Source organism: Bufo gargarizans, chromosome 8 (genome assembly GCF_014858855.1).
Source record: "Bufo gargarizans isolate SCDJY-AF-19 chromosome 8, ASM1485885v1, whole genome shotgun sequence".
NCBI lineage: Eukaryota > Metazoa > Chordata > Amphibia > Anura > Bufonidae > Bufo > Bufo gargarizans.
In genome coordinates this window covers 51,573,884-51,593,240 of record NC_058087.1, presented here as the reverse complement: position 1 = coordinate 51,593,240, position 19,357 = coordinate 51,573,884, and the positions used below count along the sequence as shown (strand labels likewise).

The 19,357-nt window shown below is 39.2% G+C and overlaps 1 protein-coding gene across 6 annotated transcripts in view; it reads left to right on the top strand.

The window, feature by feature from the left end:
* The window catches only part of COL6A3 (collagen type VI alpha 3 chain), a 110,016-nt gene that overhangs the window by 60,070 nt on the left and 30,589 nt on the right, over window positions 1–19,357 (top strand). For all 6 annotated transcript variants that reach the window (XM_044304867.1, XM_044304864.1, XM_044304868.1 and 3 more), the window contains 20 exons: window positions 263–877; window positions 1,326–1,925; window positions 2,383–2,988; window positions 4,416–5,021; window positions 5,571–5,917; window positions 6,137–6,215; window positions 8,530–8,675; window positions 8,786–8,878; window positions 9,551–9,604; window positions 9,720–9,791; window positions 9,889–9,915; window positions 10,241–10,285; window positions 11,704–11,757; window positions 12,234–12,296; window positions 14,219–14,284; window positions 15,107–15,160; window positions 18,066–18,101; window positions 18,564–18,626; window positions 18,716–18,778; window positions 19,129–19,191. In XM_044304867.1, the coding sequence (XP_044160802.1) occupies window positions 263–877; window positions 1,326–1,925; window positions 2,383–2,988; window positions 4,416–5,021; window positions 5,571–5,917; window positions 6,137–6,215; window positions 8,530–8,675; window positions 8,786–8,878; window positions 9,551–9,604; window positions 9,720–9,791; window positions 9,889–9,915; window positions 10,241–10,285; window positions 11,704–11,757; window positions 12,234–12,296; window positions 14,219–14,284; window positions 15,107–15,160; window positions 18,066–18,101; window positions 18,564–18,626; window positions 18,716–18,778; window positions 19,129–19,191 (3,752 nt within the window). The remainder of the gene's footprint in view (window positions 1–262; window positions 878–1,325; window positions 1,926–2,382; window positions 2,989–4,415; window positions 5,022–5,570; window positions 5,918–6,136; window positions 6,216–8,529; window positions 8,676–8,785; window positions 8,879–9,550; window positions 9,605–9,719; window positions 9,792–9,888; window positions 9,916–10,240; window positions 10,286–11,703; window positions 11,758–12,233; window positions 12,297–14,218; window positions 14,285–15,106; window positions 15,161–18,065; window positions 18,102–18,563; window positions 18,627–18,715; window positions 18,779–19,128; window positions 19,192–19,357) is intronic.

Sequence of the window (19,357 nt, the reverse complement as noted above, 5' to 3'; positions counted from 1 at the left end):
AAGACCACCTGGAGTCTGTCTGTATTTCGAAAAGGGTACAGTACCAGGCAGCTGGTGAAATAAATGACATTTTACATAACTTTATTTGTAAATGCATGGATTATTCTGAAACATACATTTTCTCCTTGAACATTGGTGTATGTGCAGTTTTCCAAACCAGAATCAAACTTCTGAAAAAAATAAGAAAACACACTGGTTTTCTGTAGATATTATAAATGTATGGAATCTGGATGTGTAATTTCTTGCTCTCTCCTAATTCTAGATGATATCAACAAAAGGAAGGATATTGTGTTCTTGATTGATGGATCTAATGATGGCAGATCCAGCTTTCCCTCCCTTCGTTCATTTATTCAAAGAGTGGTTGAAAGCCTTGATGTGGGTCAAGATAGAATTCGTGTCGGAGTTGTTCAGTATAGTGACACCACACGACCCAGTTTTCTGCTGAACGCTTATCCAGATCGCGAAGGAGTTCTAGGAGCTGTCCGACAATTAAATCCTATTGGAGGATCCCCACTGAACACAGGGGCAGCTTTGGACTATGTCACAACAAATGTGTTTACTAGATCAGCAGGCAGCCGATCAGCTGAGGGAGTGCCCCAATTCTTGGTTCTGTTAACCACTGGCCGGTCAAGAGATGATGTCAGGGTGCCAGCCGCAGAACTAACAAGATATGGTGTTATTCCATTTGCCATTGGAGTCCGCAATGCTGATGCAGATGAACTGAGAACCATCTCCTTCATTCCTGACTTTTCAATTTTTGTTCCTGATGTCAGCGAGCTGGGCACTGTTTACCAGACTTTCACAACAAGAGTCTCTGAACTTCAAGCAGATGATATAGAAATTCTAAGACAGTCTCGTCCTACAGTAACTTACCAAGGTAGGTCAGACAATTGCAGTCATATATGTTTACCAGTAGGGCATGTCAACATTATTAGTTAGGTTAGGCATAGCTACACATTATGCATACTATGGTGGTCCAGATGTGACATCAAAAGGTTGAACATGAATACAGTATGTCCATTTGAATTATTTCCATGTTGACATTTGGCATATCTACAGAATATGCTAGAAATATCCAGTAGGTGAGGATTCTACTCCCCCCCCCCCCTCCTCCCGCCCCCATCTCATGGCTGCTGTGAATGAGGAGATGGGGCTGGAAGTTCTGAAAAAACATTGGCATGTTTATCGACCATTGATGGCATATCCTGTGGATATTCCATACAATTTGAGATGGGAATATCCCTTTAAGCTGTAGAATGAAAATGATGCTGAAGCACATATCATTAGCAATGGAATAATTTTTTACTTTGTGCAATCTTTTATAGCGGCAAAGAGAGATGTGGTGTTTCTTGTCGATGGCTCAAAAGGAGCAGCCCCTGAGTTCAACAATGTGAAAGGGCTTATTGAACGTCTTGTAGCCACAATGGATGTCAGCCCAGACACCACCCGTGTATCGGTAGTCCAATACAGTGATGATCCCAGGGTGGAATTTTTGTTAAATGCACACTCTACCAAAGATGAGGTTCAAAGTGCAGTGAGGAGAATGCGACCAACGGGTGGATCATCAGTAAACACTGGAAGTGCCCTGGAGTATGTATCTAAAAACATATTTACAAGGCCATCTGGAAGTCGTATAGAAGAACAAGTCCCACAATTTCTTATTGTAACCTCTTCTGGACCTTCATCTGATGATGTTGATGAGGGAGCAAGAACAATTAAAGAATCTTCTGTGGTTCCTTTCTTAATTGGAAAGAATGTTGACAATGAGGAAGCCATCAAAATAACTTTTGGTCAAAATTTTATACACTCTGTTTCTAGTTTCCAAGAACTTCCATCATTGGAGCAAAGACTAATTTCCACTGTCACTAACCTTAATCAAGAAAAAATAACTGAGCTTATTTTAAGACAACCAGGATTTCCTTCAGGTAATACTCTTATAAAATTGCTCCAAGGAAAATAATCAACACGCATGATAATACCATATGATAACATTAGATTATCTTGAATCTGTGAATCTATTTGTTCAGCAAACATCATAGGGAACTCTTAGGACTCAAAAAGAGAAATGAGAATAGAAGCAATGTGTTTCTTTGTAAATATAGAACAAGTGGGGTTTATTAGTTATCTATAGGTGCCACTTCAGTGGCTAATTTTAGGATTCAGCAGGGAATTCAAAATTGATACATGATGCAATGACACAACCCACTTTTGCATGTACACATAATACATACAAGAGTTAACAGAACTAAGGGATGATCGAGAAGGGACAAAACTTAGGTTTATCAATGGAGAAACTAGGGATGGTAAATTAATATAATGATTACTACATACTAGTACTATAATTTGCATGTCACCATCTCAATTTCATACTTTTTTTCATAGAGCCTGATCCTGATAGACGGGATGTTGTCTTCTTGGTAGATGGTTCCACAAGAACTGGTCCTGATGGAATTGCCAACATTCGGGATTTAATCTTGAAAGTAGTACAAAACTTTGACATTGGGCCTAACAAAGCTAGGGTAGGCTTGGTTCAGTTCAGTAACAATCCAACCACCGAGTTCCTTCTAAAGGCCAACATGAACAAGCCTGCTTTGATTCAAAGCATTCGCCGTCTGCGACACAGAGGAGGGGAACCACTGAACACTGGGAAAGCCCTAGATTTTGCGGCAAAGAATCATTTTATACCATCGGCTGGGAGCAGGATAGAAGAAGGCGTACCACAATTTCTGGTTCTTCTTACTGGTGGAAAGTCTGAAGATGATGTTGCTGGGGCAGCCAGAATACTTGGTGCTAATAGGATCAGATCTCTTGCTGTAGCCAGTGGCAGTGCTGACAGGAATGAAGTGGCACGTATTGTATCAGACCCACGTTATCTCTTCACTGTGAGGGAATTTAAGGACTTACCAAATATTGAAAGCACTTTAGTCAGGTCTTTTATAAGTCCTGTTGATCCAACTTTGTCACCACCAGTACCAGAACAACCAGGCAGTAAGTATTCTACTATGACATATGCAATTGATAATGCTACATACAGGGATGGACTATATTACACATAATTACCCTTCATACGGGACTTATGAATAAAGGTTAGAAATAATTCCATTACATTTGTAGACAATGTCCCAAAACACCTATCATCTAAAATACTTCACATTAAACTATCACTAGCGCTATTTCTAAAAATCGAAACCCTGTAATTTGTGAAATTTCGAATTTAAAAAATGTAAACAAATTACTTACCAATATCCTCTTCTTCTGTGCCAAAGTATGTTTACTTTATTTTTAAGTTACAAAATAATTAAAAATAATTGTACCGTACAGTTAATCAGGTTAGACTGCAGTCTAGTTACAGTGCTCTGTGTTTGACTGTCTAATATTAAAGAGACTCTTTTAGCACATTTTGCCCTACCAAACCACTCACACCATTAGATAGGTGCCATGAAAGCTACTTTAAACATACAGGGGAACATTTATCAAGACTGGTGTGGAGGATGCGCCAAATTTTTTGAATGGCACCGGCCTCTCGTAGATTTGTTGCATCCTGTGGCAGACCGTGCGACCGTCTAAAATCTATGGCAGCCTCCTAGCTGCCGTAGATTTCTGTCTTTATTCACATCGGAAAAAATAGTAGAAACATCACGCCAGAGAAAGTAATAGAAACATCATAGAGAAAAAAGAGAAAAACGTATTTGTACTCCATCTCGGCAGGGGTCAAACTGTAAAGTGTCATGAGATTTGGAAAGTAAATCTTCCTAAACACCACTGAATGATGCAACAGAACGCTAAAGTTGCCAATGAAGACCAAAGCATAGAGGTTTGCGAGGATTTACTGGCCAAACCTTAGGACACTTTTCAGCTTTTGCAATGCCGATTGGACACTTGCCAAGATGGAATAAAACTTCATGTTTTCCACTAAGCTATCACTGTAAATGACAACATATGTATGTTTTAAACCTGCCTTATTGCTCCTTTCTACCAGGTTGAGCAGTTTGGTAGGGTAAAATGTGCTAACAGACTCCACTTAACAAAATAACAACAGAGGCATAACATGAAGGTCCTGGGCAAAATCTGAACCATGTGCTGTATATAATATTGGTGTCTTTATGTGTCCCAGATGACCTTATAGGCACCCTGAGACCTCTGTGTGACTGGCATTCCTCTGTCCATTGCAGTTACGCTCCTGAAACAAAATGTGATAGGTTGCTATTTGAAATACTTCTACCTGTTTCCTTGAGCAAACCCATTCTATGATATTGATAGAAAACTTTTAGCTAGTCAGCAAAATGTTTTTGACCTTTACAGTAGGGTGAAAAAATCTACACAACTGCCAGAGGGCACTGCCTTGATTTCAGTTTTGACATAGCAAATCCAAATGCCTCATAACTAGCAAACACAATCTCTCTGTATTGTTTCAGCTGGCAAGAAAGAAGCCGACATTGTTTTCCTCGTGGATGGCTCCATAAACTTGGGACGGGACAACTTTAAAGAGGTTCTTCAGTTTGTGTCAGGCATAGTTGATGCCCTTGTGGAGGATGAGGAAGCTATCAAAATTGGACTGGCGCAGTACAACTCAGATGTGACAGATGAGTTTTTCCTCAAAGATTACGCAAACAGGGACCAAATCATGGATGCTGTAACAAAAGCTGAATATAAAGGAGGCCGCCTGGCCAATCTGGGCACAGCTATTCGCCACTTGCAGGATAAGCACTTTGTAAAACCAGCAGGCAGTAGAATTGACAGTGGTGTTCCACAAATTGCCTTTATTATCACTGGGGCAAAGTCTGTAAGTGATGGCCAAACTGCAGCACAAACTTTGACTAGTAAGGGAGTCAAAGTATTTGCCATTGGTGTGGGAAGTATAGATACTGATGAAGTTTCCAAAATAGCAAGTGATGCACCAAGTGCTTTCAGAGTCCCTGTTGTCCAAGAGCTTTCAGAGCTGAATGAACAGATTCTAATAACTCTTGAAACTGCTCTGCAAAAAAGGAGCGTTTGTCCTGGTGGGGCAGAAGCTGTTAAAGGTAGGTAGTCTTCATTTTTTCACATTGAATTGATTTTACATTTCAGTTAATAGCCATGGTTTATAATATAAAGTATTAGCTGATGTCATCAAGCCATTGTGAAGTAGGTAAATCTGGATACTGCAAAACACGAGCACCATAGCTCCATCAGTCTCCTTTTATCCCCTTCAATCCAAGGATCTGTGGAAGTCCCAGAAGTTGGACCCTCCGATCAGAAAGTGGTGTCATATCCTGGTGATATGCCAGGACTTTCTGTGATGGAAATAACCCTTTATTATCAATCTATCCACCTATCACTAGAATGGTACTCAACTATTTCCATCAGCCCGTTAGACATTGAATTGGATTATGTATTACCACAGTTTAATTTAAATTCTTCCAGAATGAAGGACTTGGGGCCCCTGCTCACATGATCTGTGGGGGTCCCAGTGGTCAGACACCATCCTGTAGATATTGTGAGACTCAGAATCCTAATTCATTATGTGTAGGTTACTATTACACAGTTGGTTATAAGAGGAATAGTGAAATAACATTATGATTTTCTTGCAGAGTGCAACCTGGAAGTGATTTTAGGATTTGATGTGGATATCAGCGCTGGGCAAAATATCTTTAATGCTTACAGAGGACTCGAACCCAAACTGAGACAGATACTGGAACGCATTTCCAACATGCAAAAAATAAGCTGCAGCGGTGACAAGAAGCCTACTGTGAAAGTTGCCGTTTTGTCTCAGGGAAGAACAGGTCCAGTTGAGGCATTTGATTTTTCAGAATATCGTCCTGAACTAGTTGAAAAAATCATCGCAATGGGCACACGTGGGCCATATGTGCTGAATGGGCGAACTCTACAAACATATCTAAACAAATTCAAGACCTCTGGAGAAGACACCAGTATTAAGGTAAGAAATCTGACAGGGGTTTAGCAATGCTATATTGGGGTTAAGTCTATGATATTGCTATAATCTTTCTGTGTGGTCTTCATACCCAATCATTCATCTCACAGTGCCTTTGTATAAAGTATCTTTAAGTATGGAAAGCCAAGTTTGACAACCATTACATTATAAATTAATCCTTTTAGTGATTTTTTGAGCTTTGACAGTTGTTTGTTTTATGTACAGGTGGTTATCCACATAACCGATGGTGTTGACGCAAGCATGTCTGAACTTCAGCAAGCATCTGCATCTCTACAGATTGCAGGTAAGTGGCTGTTAAAGAGAGCAGTGGTAGCAGTATTTGTGCTTGTATTTTCCTAATATTTGCGTCAATAAATGGAGATATTCATGGCTTGACTGAATATATATATATACATTTTAGGCAAGCCTAGATATAAACACATGGTTAATTCAACCAGTCCTGGGATCGCAGCAGCATCTGCACTGGGTAGTGGACAAGTGTTCTATGAGCTAGACTTGTAGAAACAGTGGCTGGTGAGTCCAGTGGACTGTATCTCCTCTGCATCTATAAAATTGCAATGGTAGCAACATGCTGTTAATGAATTCGGAAGAAAGTGACGTCTGCAACACAAATGGCTGAGTTTGGGAGAGGAATACTTCAAATCAATTCTGTACATGAGGTTCTAAGAGCATTCTGAAGCCTACATTTTTTTTACCAAAAGTACCATAAGCTTTAAGTTTTTTCTCACAATTCTCAAGTTAAACATAAACATAAAAAAAATGCTGGTTTATCAAGTCTGTCTTAATATTTGAAACCTAGAAATGTTTTGTTTAGAACAATGAGCCATGCCACAATCAGATTGCCCATAATTGCTTTGCACATATACCTAAAGTGTTAAACATTTATATAATATACTTTACTAGGGAAATATCTTTGTGAAGTGTCTTTTTAGCATTGCTAAGGAGAGTGTGTCTTCAGTCTTCAGAATTTTACTGAGTGCTGAAGGTGCCTGTGTGGAACAAGTCAGATAGCCAGGGTAATGTGCAGTGATAATTAAAGCACACGTACATAGTCAGGGACTGGGGTAGTGACAAGAGACAGTAGAACTGAAGACTGAAGACAAACTCTCCTTAGCAATGCTTAATTAGAACTTTACTAAGGCTAGTTTCTCTAGCGTTAAACATTGCAGAAAGCAGCCTGGATCCAGCATTGCCAGATGCTACCTAACGACTGCTGACCCCATTCAATATAATAGGAACCTGCAGAGATCAGTGCAGCGATTTTCGGCATGTTTGCGAATGGGACCAGATGGCAATGCAGTATTTTCCGGCGTGGTCCAGAATGCAGAGAGCACTAGTGCTAAGAGTGCTAGTGTGGAAATAGCCTTAGAAGACTTGTTACGTCCTGTTTTTTAGTACAAAGAAACATCTTTCCCTAATAAAGTTTATTAAAAAATGGTTAACATCCCTGTCCCTGCACTATATTAAAAATAAACTCAAACAACAGATGCCTTTTAAGGGGGAATTTATTAACACATGTATGTCAGAAGTCACACATTTTCGTGGCAACCACATTTTGAGCAAAAATGTGCACGTGCTTGCTGGTTTGGGCTTTCACTGTAACAGTGATAGGGTATAGTGGGTGGGGCTTAATGAGAAGGTGTGGTCTCCATGGCCAGAAAAAAATATCATAATTTACACAAAATTGGTATAAATTATAGTGCAAATCAATGCTTGCTTATAGCAGCTTTTAAGGCACATGGATGCCCCACAGATGGGCCTAATTTATTAAAAGGTATGTAATGTATGCACCCCTTATTTCAGTATACCTCAGAGTAAAGGGGTTGTCCGCTTTTATTATATTGATGATCTATCCTCAGGATAGGTAACCAATATCAGATTGGCAGGGATACAACTCCTGGAACCCCTGCCGATCAGCTGTTTTGAAGAGAAAGCAGCAGCATTTCATTCAATGGGACAGCTCCTTCCTATTCACTTGAATAGAAAGGAGTCATCCCATAGAAGTGATTGGGACGTCAGAGTTGTAATTAATTACACCTGCTCATCGGTAATTGGCGGGAGTGCTGGGAGTCAGGTCATTAATATCAGATTGGCGGGGATCTATCCTGAGGATAGGTCATTAATATAAAAAAAAGTGGACAACCCCTTTAAGAGCATATTAGTCTTTATGAACAAAATTTAGTAGTTAGTGACTATAAAAGGAGCAGTTGGGGGTAGTTAACACGGTGGTGTTTACCACAGAATTTTGGCATGGATAGCCACACCGATATTTTGTTGAAATCCCACTGGCTGCTGCGTCCTTTCTGCCTCCCATTAATTTCAAAGGGAGTCATGTCCCTTTTGAGCATTGCTGTGGTTTTTAGCCACTGCTCCGCAATCCTCAGTGTTGCATCCAATTGAAATAAATGGGAGGAAGAAAGAACATGCTTGCCAGTGAGATTTTGACAAGATTTTGGCAATGTTGTCCACACCAAAATTCTGCAGTAAAATCTGCCGCTTGAACGGCCTCTTACATTAACAGACTATAATAGCTCTGGCACTTGGAGACACATTATAAGAAGAAACTGATCCTGACATTAAACCATGTATTTTTATAGGAGTGAAGGCTTTGCTTTTTGTGGGAATGGAAAACGCCCCCAGATTTGATCAGATAATGCAGTTAGAATTTGGCAGAGGATTCACATACAATAACCCGCTGAGATTAAACCGCGTGGATCTAGATTATGAAATCGTTGAGGAATTGGTGAGTACAGCTTTTGCCATGCAGTGGACAGTAGAAAGGCACTGTTAACACATTGAACACACTGTAGATATAGTTATAGCGCTGACTATTATTTCATGTCTGAATCGCAGGATAATGTTGCAGAGAAAGGTTGCTGTGGAGTTCCTTGCAAGTGTTCTGGAGAGAGAGGTGATGTTGGACCTCCAGGTATCAGTGGACCAAAGGTAATGCCAAGGCTAATTCTTGCATACATTTTGAAGGAAAGTAAACATATAAAAATAAAATCCTTGCACATATTCTTAATCCTCCCCAGCCTTTCAGTTCCACTCAATATCCTGTATTAAGGAAAGTTGCCATATCTAATAGTATAAGTTTTACTAACTGGATGTAGGTGTAAAATAACATCTAATATTATTATATAAGATAAATTCCATCAGTAAGAAATATTCTAAAAACCCCGAACTGAGTTGGTGAGTTTGATTTTGAAAATTGTAACCCCACCATTATCCCTCCATTTGAAATCACACCTAAAGGTGCCCATACACATTAGAAGATAGTCATCTCAAACCCCCCAAATTCAACAAGACCAGCCAACTTATGTATAAAGGTGTCCTGACCCTTTTCTTTCACTGGCAAATGTAAGCATGCCTGAGCCTTTGTTTTAGTCATGGCCTTAAGTGTTTCACTGTACATATTCCACATTTACTCACTGAAGGTATATTAATACTCTGAAGAGCCTGCATGTCTATGAGGAATAGCGATAGGTTGAACAGCTACCTAAGGTGTATGGGCACATTAAGACAACCCATAACAGTAAAATTGGCATACTAGAAGAACAAAGGATAAATGACTGATATTTAACTAGATATGTAAAATTCTTGTCTTGCATTTTGTAGGGTGCACCAGGCCTTAAAGGCCACCAAGGCTTCCCAGGAGAAGAAGGTGGATCTGTAAGTAGAGCTATTTATCACTGTATCATATAATCCTATTTAATTTCTATATCATAAATGAAAGTGTAAAAGAAACCAATTTGATAAAACATATTATGTGTGATTTATTCTTTAGGGAGAGCGTGGTCCTCCTGGTTCAAATGGAACACAAGGTTTTCGAGGATGTCCAGGTCAACGAGGGTTTAAGGTAGGGTGATCTTTTCTTATTGCAGCTGCATATAAAGTAACCAAAGTATTAAGTTTGTAAACCTGACAAAATGTTTGTATTTTTGTCTTTGTTTTAGGGCTCTCGTGGATTCTCTGGAGATAAGGTAAGGGAAACTCTATAATAACATCTTCATCATCTGTCCAAGCTAGGTTACACAACACATGTTCCTTAGTGGACAGAAAAATATTCATCACATATCAGTCTGGTAAACATACATTTAACATACACTTGTACTGTATATTGTAAATCAGATGTTGATTTTGGCTATACAATATGTCCTTGCTAGCGTTATTATGATAAATGATAAGTTGGAATATATTAGTTAATTATACTTGACTTCTATGCTCATTTTAAAGTATAGTATAAGTATTGAATATTTGTGCATAAATACACAAAGCTTGATATATTAATGTATGATTTCCCCACAGGGTGAAGTAGGAGAAATCGGCTTAGATGGCATTGATGGGGAAGAAGTAAGTTATATACATGAATACACTAAACATGTCTGTTAAATTGCATTACAAGAAGATAATAAGTCAGGTAGATCTGGGTAGAATAGTTATAATCGCATTGCTCAAAATTTGATTCCGGTCCGATTTGGCCAAATCAGTTTGATTGATTCGATTTGGATCCAAGGATTTGCCACAATTCTCCAATTGGCCTTAAAACTTGTGTATGACACTCTGAGCTCTACTATGACTTAAAATTTTCTCTCTTGCTTGTCACGTTTATATTTTGTTTAAAAAAATGTCTCCCTCTTTCTTAACTCCTCCGTACTTTTCTCTCCTTCTCTTGCCAAAATGTGTCCAAATTATATCACCAACATTTTTACAAAATTCAGGTCAAATCCAATTTGTTTCAAATTAATTTACTTATCTCTATACATGAGGACTCATTTGAGGTTTTACCCATGCAAAATTTACACTTTTTTAATAAATTGTTTTATTCAACAGTTTCCTAAAAATATTTTTTAAAATACTAAACATGGGAAGGGTTGAGAGGGGGTTCCCTATTAAGGTGGGGGTACAATCACTCATGTAGTAGTATGTCAAAGTCAGGTCATACTTAGGCTAAAAGTACAACACAAGCAGATCGTGTTCTTGGCTGTCCCAACACATTTTGAGCCCAGCTGGAGTTCAAGGGAAATCCATGGTGTTGGAAACAAACATGGCTTAGACTGTGAAAGAAGCTAACAGACAAATTTTACCATTCTAGAAGTGGGCAAGCCATGGGTAGAGTTATTAAAAATAATTTTACAAATGGTCTGGTAAATGTACTGTTCATGTTCTTTTGTAAAGGGCACATACTGGAGGGGAACTTGGAATGAGGGCATGCAGAATAAGACAGTCTCCAACAAAATTTCAATTTTGATGTTACATATCAGAATAACTCAGATATGGGTGATTGTCTGCCAAATGACTATATATTCCCCACAGTATTTTTCACTACAGAAAATGCATTGGTCCTAACAACATCATATGATTCATTAGTAGTATGCCATCTCATAAAAGATCCATATATCCCAAAGCAATAAACTGCATATTTAACCCCCAGACACAAATCCTGAAACCTCAGATGTTGCACTCTTGACATAAATCATATGTTGCATTGCGAACAAGCCATACATTTCTCCATGTTCAACATCAGAATTATAAATTTGAAATAGTGTAGGTAAACTTTCCACAGAAAGAGGTAGCTGGGCTGGTGACCACTTTACATAAGCAAAAGGGGTCTGGGGATAAATGCATGATATAAGAAAGTCCCTTTCATTTTATGTTGTAATTGTATTAAAGAAATTAAAACAGAACAAAGTACTTTTCACACATTATTGCACCTCCAGATGTAAATACTGTATTGCAAGCAAAATAAAGTGCTTATTCTTCCATTTTAGGGTAAAAGGGGTATCCCTGGATCTGCTGGAGAGAGAGGCAGTGCTGGACCTCGGGTTGGTTATATTGGTTTCTACTTCTTTAAAACAATGGTGTTGGTAATTTTGTAGCCCTATCATGTTCTGGTTCACTCTAACATTAGTGGTTTTGATGGCAAGAAACGAACAGACTGTAATGCTATTCTTGCCATCAAAAATGCCAAAACACTGATGGAGTTCTGATGAGGTCCAATAAGATTTGACCTTATTCACTCAAACGTAATGCTAAATGCAATAACCTTTGTATATACCAGTACTTGTAAGGCCCATCTTCATTTTCTTATTTTTTCTGTTACAAAAATAAAAGCATTTTAGCAGGGTGGGTGGGGTTATTTAATCATCCCACTCCACTAAATAGAGCCCAATGTATATCCTTTTCCTGACGCATATATGTTAAAAGAAGAATAAATACCCCTGAATACTTTTACTCTTATCAAATACATAACTACAATGCTTTATCCTTTGCAACTGAGAATATTATCATTATCAAATAGGGTGAAAAAGGTCTAAAAGGTCAGAGAGGAGAAAGGGGAGATCAAGGACTTCGAGGTGATCCGGTAAGTAAAGTTCTGGTTTGCTGCTCACACTCTGATCCTCCAAAAATCGTAGCTTTGTATCCGCATTACTCTTGGAATACATAACTGGTCTGTAATGTGACTTCTCGGTCATTTCTGGGCAACTGTTAATACAATGAGTCCAATCCTACTGCACTTCAAGGGGGTATTCTAGTTGCTAGAAGTTATCCCCTATCTTATCTGCTAGGACCCCCACAGATCACGAGACTGGAGGCCCCATAACCTTGGAGCAGCTGGTTGGTCAGACATGCATGCGGCCCCTCCATTCATTTATATGAGAATACCGGAGATAGGAGTGGCCATGCACATGTGTAACCGGCTGCTCCGTTCATTTGAGGGGGGCTTCAAAGGGTATGGGGGAGATGTTCTTGTGATCCTACCGATGGGTCCCCCACCAATCTAATAGTTTCCCCCTATCCTGTGGATAGAGGATAATGTCTAACAACTGGAATACCCCTTTAAGTATGTCTTTGATTTCATACATACCATGCTTTATCGGACATCATGCCTATGACTTTTTCTGTGTCTTCTTACATGCTCTACCATATGGATGAATCCTAACAGAGACCTATATATTGCAAGATAACATAACGTTATAAGCCCCAAAAACATCACCAAAGTTTCAGATAGAAAACAGAATATTATTTTACATAATTGTAATTTGGTGCATTGCTTGGAAATGTTATTGGACCTGCTCAAACGTTTTACCCATTGGTTTAGAATAAAAAGGATAATTGGAAATCTCCTCATTACTAATAATGAGTGGCAGGGGCAATATTCGAATTCGAGATATTTAGCAAATATTTGGGTAAATATTCGTCATAAATTCGCCATTATTTTCTTTATTGTGAAAATTGGGAATGTAATATGCGCAATACAGGCGTGGGTCACTATGGCAAAATTTTTCAAGCTACAAGAAGTTTCCTGAGACTGAAGAAAATGGTTGGCACACCAGAACATTACAATAGCTTTATATGCAGATAGAGTCCATAGTGGGCGGTGCAGTCATTGAAACTGGCCAGGCCATACATGCTCAATGACACCGGGCGATAGAAGTTCTTGTAAAGATAGATCTTTTGTCCACTAACAATGTTTGACTCAAAGATCTTTTATCTATCAGATTAAAACTTGAAACATGCTTGACTTCATTTCAGAAGCCAATGGCCTGTCCGGTCTAGTTGGCAAAACGTTGGTTCATTGTTAAATTTAACCAAACAAATTAATGATCATTTTAATTGAAATCATCTATTATGTCCAACTTTAGACTTTAGTACTGTGTACAAGTACTTTCAATTTAATTTACAAAAGTCTGTTAACTGTTTGGCTAATCCATCTCTGTAGGGAGGGTTCCCTAATGATAAGCTGATCACAGGGTGTCCCACTGCTGAGAACCCCAGTGTACCATCATAAATTGCATGAAATCCAGCAGCAAGTGCTTTATTCCCTTGCAGTGCCACCACCGATACGTGAGTCCTCAGAGGAAATAGCTTGTCTTTGTAGCTATTTTGTATTTTGGAGGTCCTGAATGGTGACAATGCCCACCTTTTATTAACTCAACAGTTCCCAAAAGGGTTGTTTATCATCCAAAAAGTGAAAAGTGAAGGCCTCTTAAATTGCTGCAGCAGTAGAAATAAACTTAAAAGAGTTGCTCAGATTGAAGGTTACTGTAATGTTGAGGAAGGTTTCTTAAATGTATACACTCTACTTTTTTAGCACAACCGTGGCGAATTTCTATTAGTAAATCTGCGGCACTGGAGCTTCTTAAATGTTCAGTTTGGTCTGCATTGAAAAAACTACAGCGCTCACCTGACCGCCACGACTACTGCAAACTATGAGGCTGACAGAAAAAAATGATATGATTAATAACCTCTCATCATTTTTTATCTTTGTTATTTTTGCTTTAGGGCGAGTCCGGAACAGATTCCACTCAGAGAGGACCAAGAGGTCCAAAGGGAGAGGCAGGAAGTGTGGTAAAGTATCTCAGTATTTCAAAGTCTTCTAGCTACTTATTTGTACAGAGTAATTATAGTTTAGATTATAGTATAATAATATTGATTAAAATCATCCTGCCTTAATACAATGGCTGTTGTAACTATATGTGAATTGTGTTGTTTTTGTTGTTTTATAGGGGTTCTCTAGGCTACAAATATTAATGATCTATCCTCAGGATAGGTCATCAATATCAGATCACTGTGGGGGCGGCAGCCCAAACAGCTGGTGTGATGAGTGTCGGACCCCCACCAATCCAGAGGATAGATCATCCATAGCAGCCCGGAGAACCACTTTAAAGCACTAGTTATATGTGTTGAGCATGAAATCTCCCAATGTAGGTGCCAAACATCAAGGCCTGCTGCAGGCCACCATATGCCATACAACATAATACATCACCTGTAGGCCCCAATGTTAAAAACACCACAGAAAGCATGGTAGAGATTTCTTAGCGGTGAACCACTGTATATTAAAGCGCAGCCGGCCACACTTTCCTATACAGTAAAAAGTATGCACTTTGTACATTGCTATTGTTTCCAATACATTAGAAAAGGCTTACAGTGAATGTGAGGGGACGCAAAATAACACATTTTAAAAACATTTATTACAAAGTTTAAGGAACTATATGACGTTTTACTGCTTTTTCAATCCCCTAAAGAGAATTCTGCACAGACTTGAAATAAACTATTTAGCATATGGTTCTCATTGTTTTCAGTCTTTTGATGGTAAAATTAGAAAGGATGCTTAATAAAAGACTACAAAGAAAGGCCACATGATGTACTACAGCTTATTTGTATTAACAGGGAGAGCCTGGAAGTGATGGCATCCCAGGAATAGCTGGTGGTCCAGGAAAAGCTGTAAGTAACTCAGAAACATTTTGGTCCTTGTTTGTGGTTAATATATGGATATATATGAGGATCTACACTCAAAAAAATAACCCAGAAATGTCAGATTGCTGCTAATTGTGCGCACAGTAATAGTCTCACAGACAGATGTGTAAATGATCACAGGTGTTATTAGGCATAGGGTCTTGACACAAGAGGGCGTAAAAGTGCTTCCCTCACTGTCCTATACTAAGGCTCTCAGAAGCTACTTTTGAGTAGTGTATGTCTTGGAGAGAGATTGATGACTGCTAAACATGCCTCTACATCGCACTCAAAGACATTTTTCCCCAATTGTCCGATTTTGAGAACGGGTGCCTCATTGGAGAAGCAGGATAGTCATTTTGACAAATTGCCAGTTAATTAGGCCATTCTGACCAAGCTTTTGGAAGGCGTTATGAACAGGCTCTGGACAGCCTAGACCACGGATGGCAAACCAGCGGCTCTCCAGCTGTTGCAAAACTACAACTCCCAGCATGCCCAGACTGCGTACAGCTATCAACCTACACCAGGGCCTGGTGGGAATTGTAGTTTTACAACAGCTGGAGAGCCGCAGGTTGGCCAGCCCTGGCCTAGACAGATCACCAGTAGAAAGGATTGTTTGATCTGCCAATAAGCATGAACTGCTCCCACAGTTTCATTGTCCATCATTCCACACACATTTGGAACCTTCATTACACATCCTTGTCCTCTGCTCGGACCATTTCCAGATGCTTAGAAGAAGGAAGTTTGTTTTTATGGTGTCCAGTAACTGTCCTGCCATCAACAGGCAGTCACTGTCACCTTCATTTGCATGGGTGTCAGGAATGAGAAACCTGAACTGCTAGAGACTGTAACCGTATCATCTTTAGCAATGAATCCAGGTTCTATCTAGGATCCGACATTGGTCGGTTTCAAGTATGGAAGCCCATTAGTAAGCACTTCAATCCTGCTTTGGAGGAACACACTGCCCCAACGCCAGCTATGAGCTTTATTTTTTAATTTCCAGCTTCTGCCATTAATTATTATACATTTTCCAGACTGTGAGCAGCCATGTGCCTCCCACTGAGCCCTCACAAAAAACTGGTGTGCACAGTCTAAAAGCTCAAAATATCACACAGTTTTGTGTGATGGCATGCACCAAAATTTGTGTCTTTTTCATGCCAGTAAAATCATTTGATACATTCCGCTCGCCCATTGTTCCTGTGGGTCTATATCAGTCTTCCATCACACATACAAAAATTCCAATCAGTTTTTTTGGTATTGTATCATTTCCATTGCATTTTAATAGCATACATGAAACAATTTTTCTGGTATTTTTGAAGTCCTATAATGAGGCATATGGTAACCCCCCTTTCCTGCCATATGTAGAGCATGACATATTTAAAAACAAAAACACTCTGAGTGGTAAAAACCCTCAAAAGCAATAAAAATATGCTTCAAGAAACTAAGGTGTCTATGTAGTGCATTTTATAATGCAGTGTAGGCTTTAACTTAAAGGGAACCTGTCACTGGGATTTTGTGTATAGAGCTGAGGACATGGGTTGCTAGATGGCCGCTAGCACATCTGCAATATCCAGTCCCCATAGCTCTGTGTGCTTTTATTGTGTAAAAAAAAAAAAAAGATTTTATACATATGCAAATTAACCTGAGAGGAGTCCTGTACGTGAGATGAGCCGGGGACAGGACTGATCTCAGGTTAATTTGCATATGTTTGTTTTTTTACACAATAAAAGCACACAGAGCTATGGGGACTGGGTATTGCGGATGTGCTAGCTGCCATCTAGCAACCCATGTCCTCAGCTCTATACACAAAATCCTGGTGACAGGTTCCCTTTAAGAAAAAATTGCAAAAAGAGTAGTGTTGTTAAAATGGTAATCTAGTAATGATACTTTAAATACCCCAAAGATGTATGACACCACCTTTATGGTGCCACAGTATGGTATTTTTCTCTAGAATCATTGTTAACCTCCATAAGAGATGTAACATGCCACATTTTTTTCTAGAAATATTATTATTTATTATTAAAGCGCCATTCATTCCATAGCGCTGTACATATGAGTCATTATTAACCTCCATAAGTGTTGGAACATGCCACATATTTGCATGGATTCCATTCGAATCCATGGAAAAAATCTCTCTGCTTTTGTATGGTGCAATATGGGCACATAGTAAGTTATGAGCACATCCTTATTGATATTGCTGTTATGGAAAGCCAATATATAGTCCTATGGTACTTCAACAGATAGTAGTAGCTAGAGATCTAGAATTGCCCCCATTTATTCACACACAGGCTGCTTGAGATAATTTACTCCTTGATGTGGTAAGGCTATATAAGCAAAAACTTGAAGAATGAGACATGCTTTACTGGGTCATATTGATTTGTATTGTAACGAAGCTCACATATTCCCCAAAGTACTATGGGGTCATTTACAAACAGATATCCACCACTTTTTAGCGAGTATCTGTCACAGATTGCTGTGCAAAGGTTATTTGTGATGCAATCTGCGACTTTTCCTCGCTCACGCCAGGTATAAAAAAGGAGGGGTGGCATGGGCGGGGAAGGGGGCGTTCTGGCAGGATAGTCTCATTTTTTAATTTTCTACGCCTGTTTTAGGCATAGAAAATGTACAAATCTACGCCAGCAATACTCCTTTAGCTGGCAGTGGATACACCAAAGTTATGTAGAGGCCAACGCATTTGGCCCATCCACCGACAGCTAAAGGGGTATTAAGACCGGTGTCTAACAGGCCAATCTTAGTAAATTACCCCCCTACGAGTTTAGCTTCGAATGCATTGTAGTAATTCAGACCTCAATGTAAGTTCTGGAACGGATTAAGTAATTAGTGTTGAAATAATTTTTAATCCGTTATTTTTTTATTGTTGATTTTTTTCTAACAGGGGGCTCAGGGTCGTAGAGGACCTCCTGGACTTAAGGTAAAATGAATAAACACTCTACTATTTAGTGTGAAGTGTATCTTGCTGTTGTTATTTTGTATACATTCTGCCCAGACAGAATGCAAAATGGAAGCCTTTAAAAGGCATTCCATTTGCTTTCTACCCTAATAGAAGTCTATGGGAAAGCATAACGGATCAGTCTGGGTCCCATTATGCAAGACAGAAAACAAAGTCCTGTCGACAGGACTTTGTTTTCCGTCTTGCATAACGGGACCCAGACGGATCTGTTTTGATTCCCATAGACTTCTATTAGGACGGAAACCAAAAGGAATGCCTTTTAAAGGCTTCCGTTTAGCATTCTGTTATAATACAAGTCTATGGGCATAAGAACGGATCCATCCTTCCGTCTTATGGATTCCGTTATTTTCTGTTATAACCATGTTATATGTGTGAACCCACTCTAAGCAGTACATATATCTTCCAAAACAATTCTAATTCTAGGGTAACAGAGGAGGTGCTGGTGCTGCAGGTGGAGTTGGAGAACAAGGTCTGAGGGGTCCACAGGTAGGCAACTGAAGGTCAATAGTATCTTAGTTGTTCATTCTTAATTAAACTTTTGACTATATACGGGTATGTATCTATTTCATTCTCAGGGTTCTCAAGGACAGACTGGTGCCCCGGGCACAGCTGGCGAGCAAGGTCTCCCCGGACCCCGAGTAAGATTGCTATTTCTGCATTGTAACCTAATTCATAGTAACAACCTTTGAGATGATGCCAAAAACTAATTTATATGTAATGGCACTGGTGTAGAATGCATACTGCGAATATACAACATGCAATAATCCTAGAAGATAGAGAGTAACAGATTTTCCAGAAACTTACTTTGAAATTGTAATGAACGCTTTTATCAGCAGAGTGATGCTAGATTATTCACATATGTTCTATGTTCAGGAACGGTATGAAAGAGTCTTAAATAGAGATTGTATGTTGGGGAGGGAATGCAGAGGGATTAGTCTGATAGGAGCCTTTACTCTGACTCATATATTTTCTCCTTCTATTCCCAAAGGGAGCAGGAGGTACTGCTGGATCCATTGGTGATCGAGGAAGACCTGGACAGCTTGGTCGCAAGGTTTGTATATCCAGCTGCTGTTTCCTTTATCATCAGTCACAATCTCTCTCTGTATAATTCCCTCAGTTCACAGATAGTATATAGTAGAGCAACGCTATCATCTATAGTTTTTCTTCCCCGATATATATAAAACTTCTATACAGTTCAGTGGAGAGAACCACGCTCA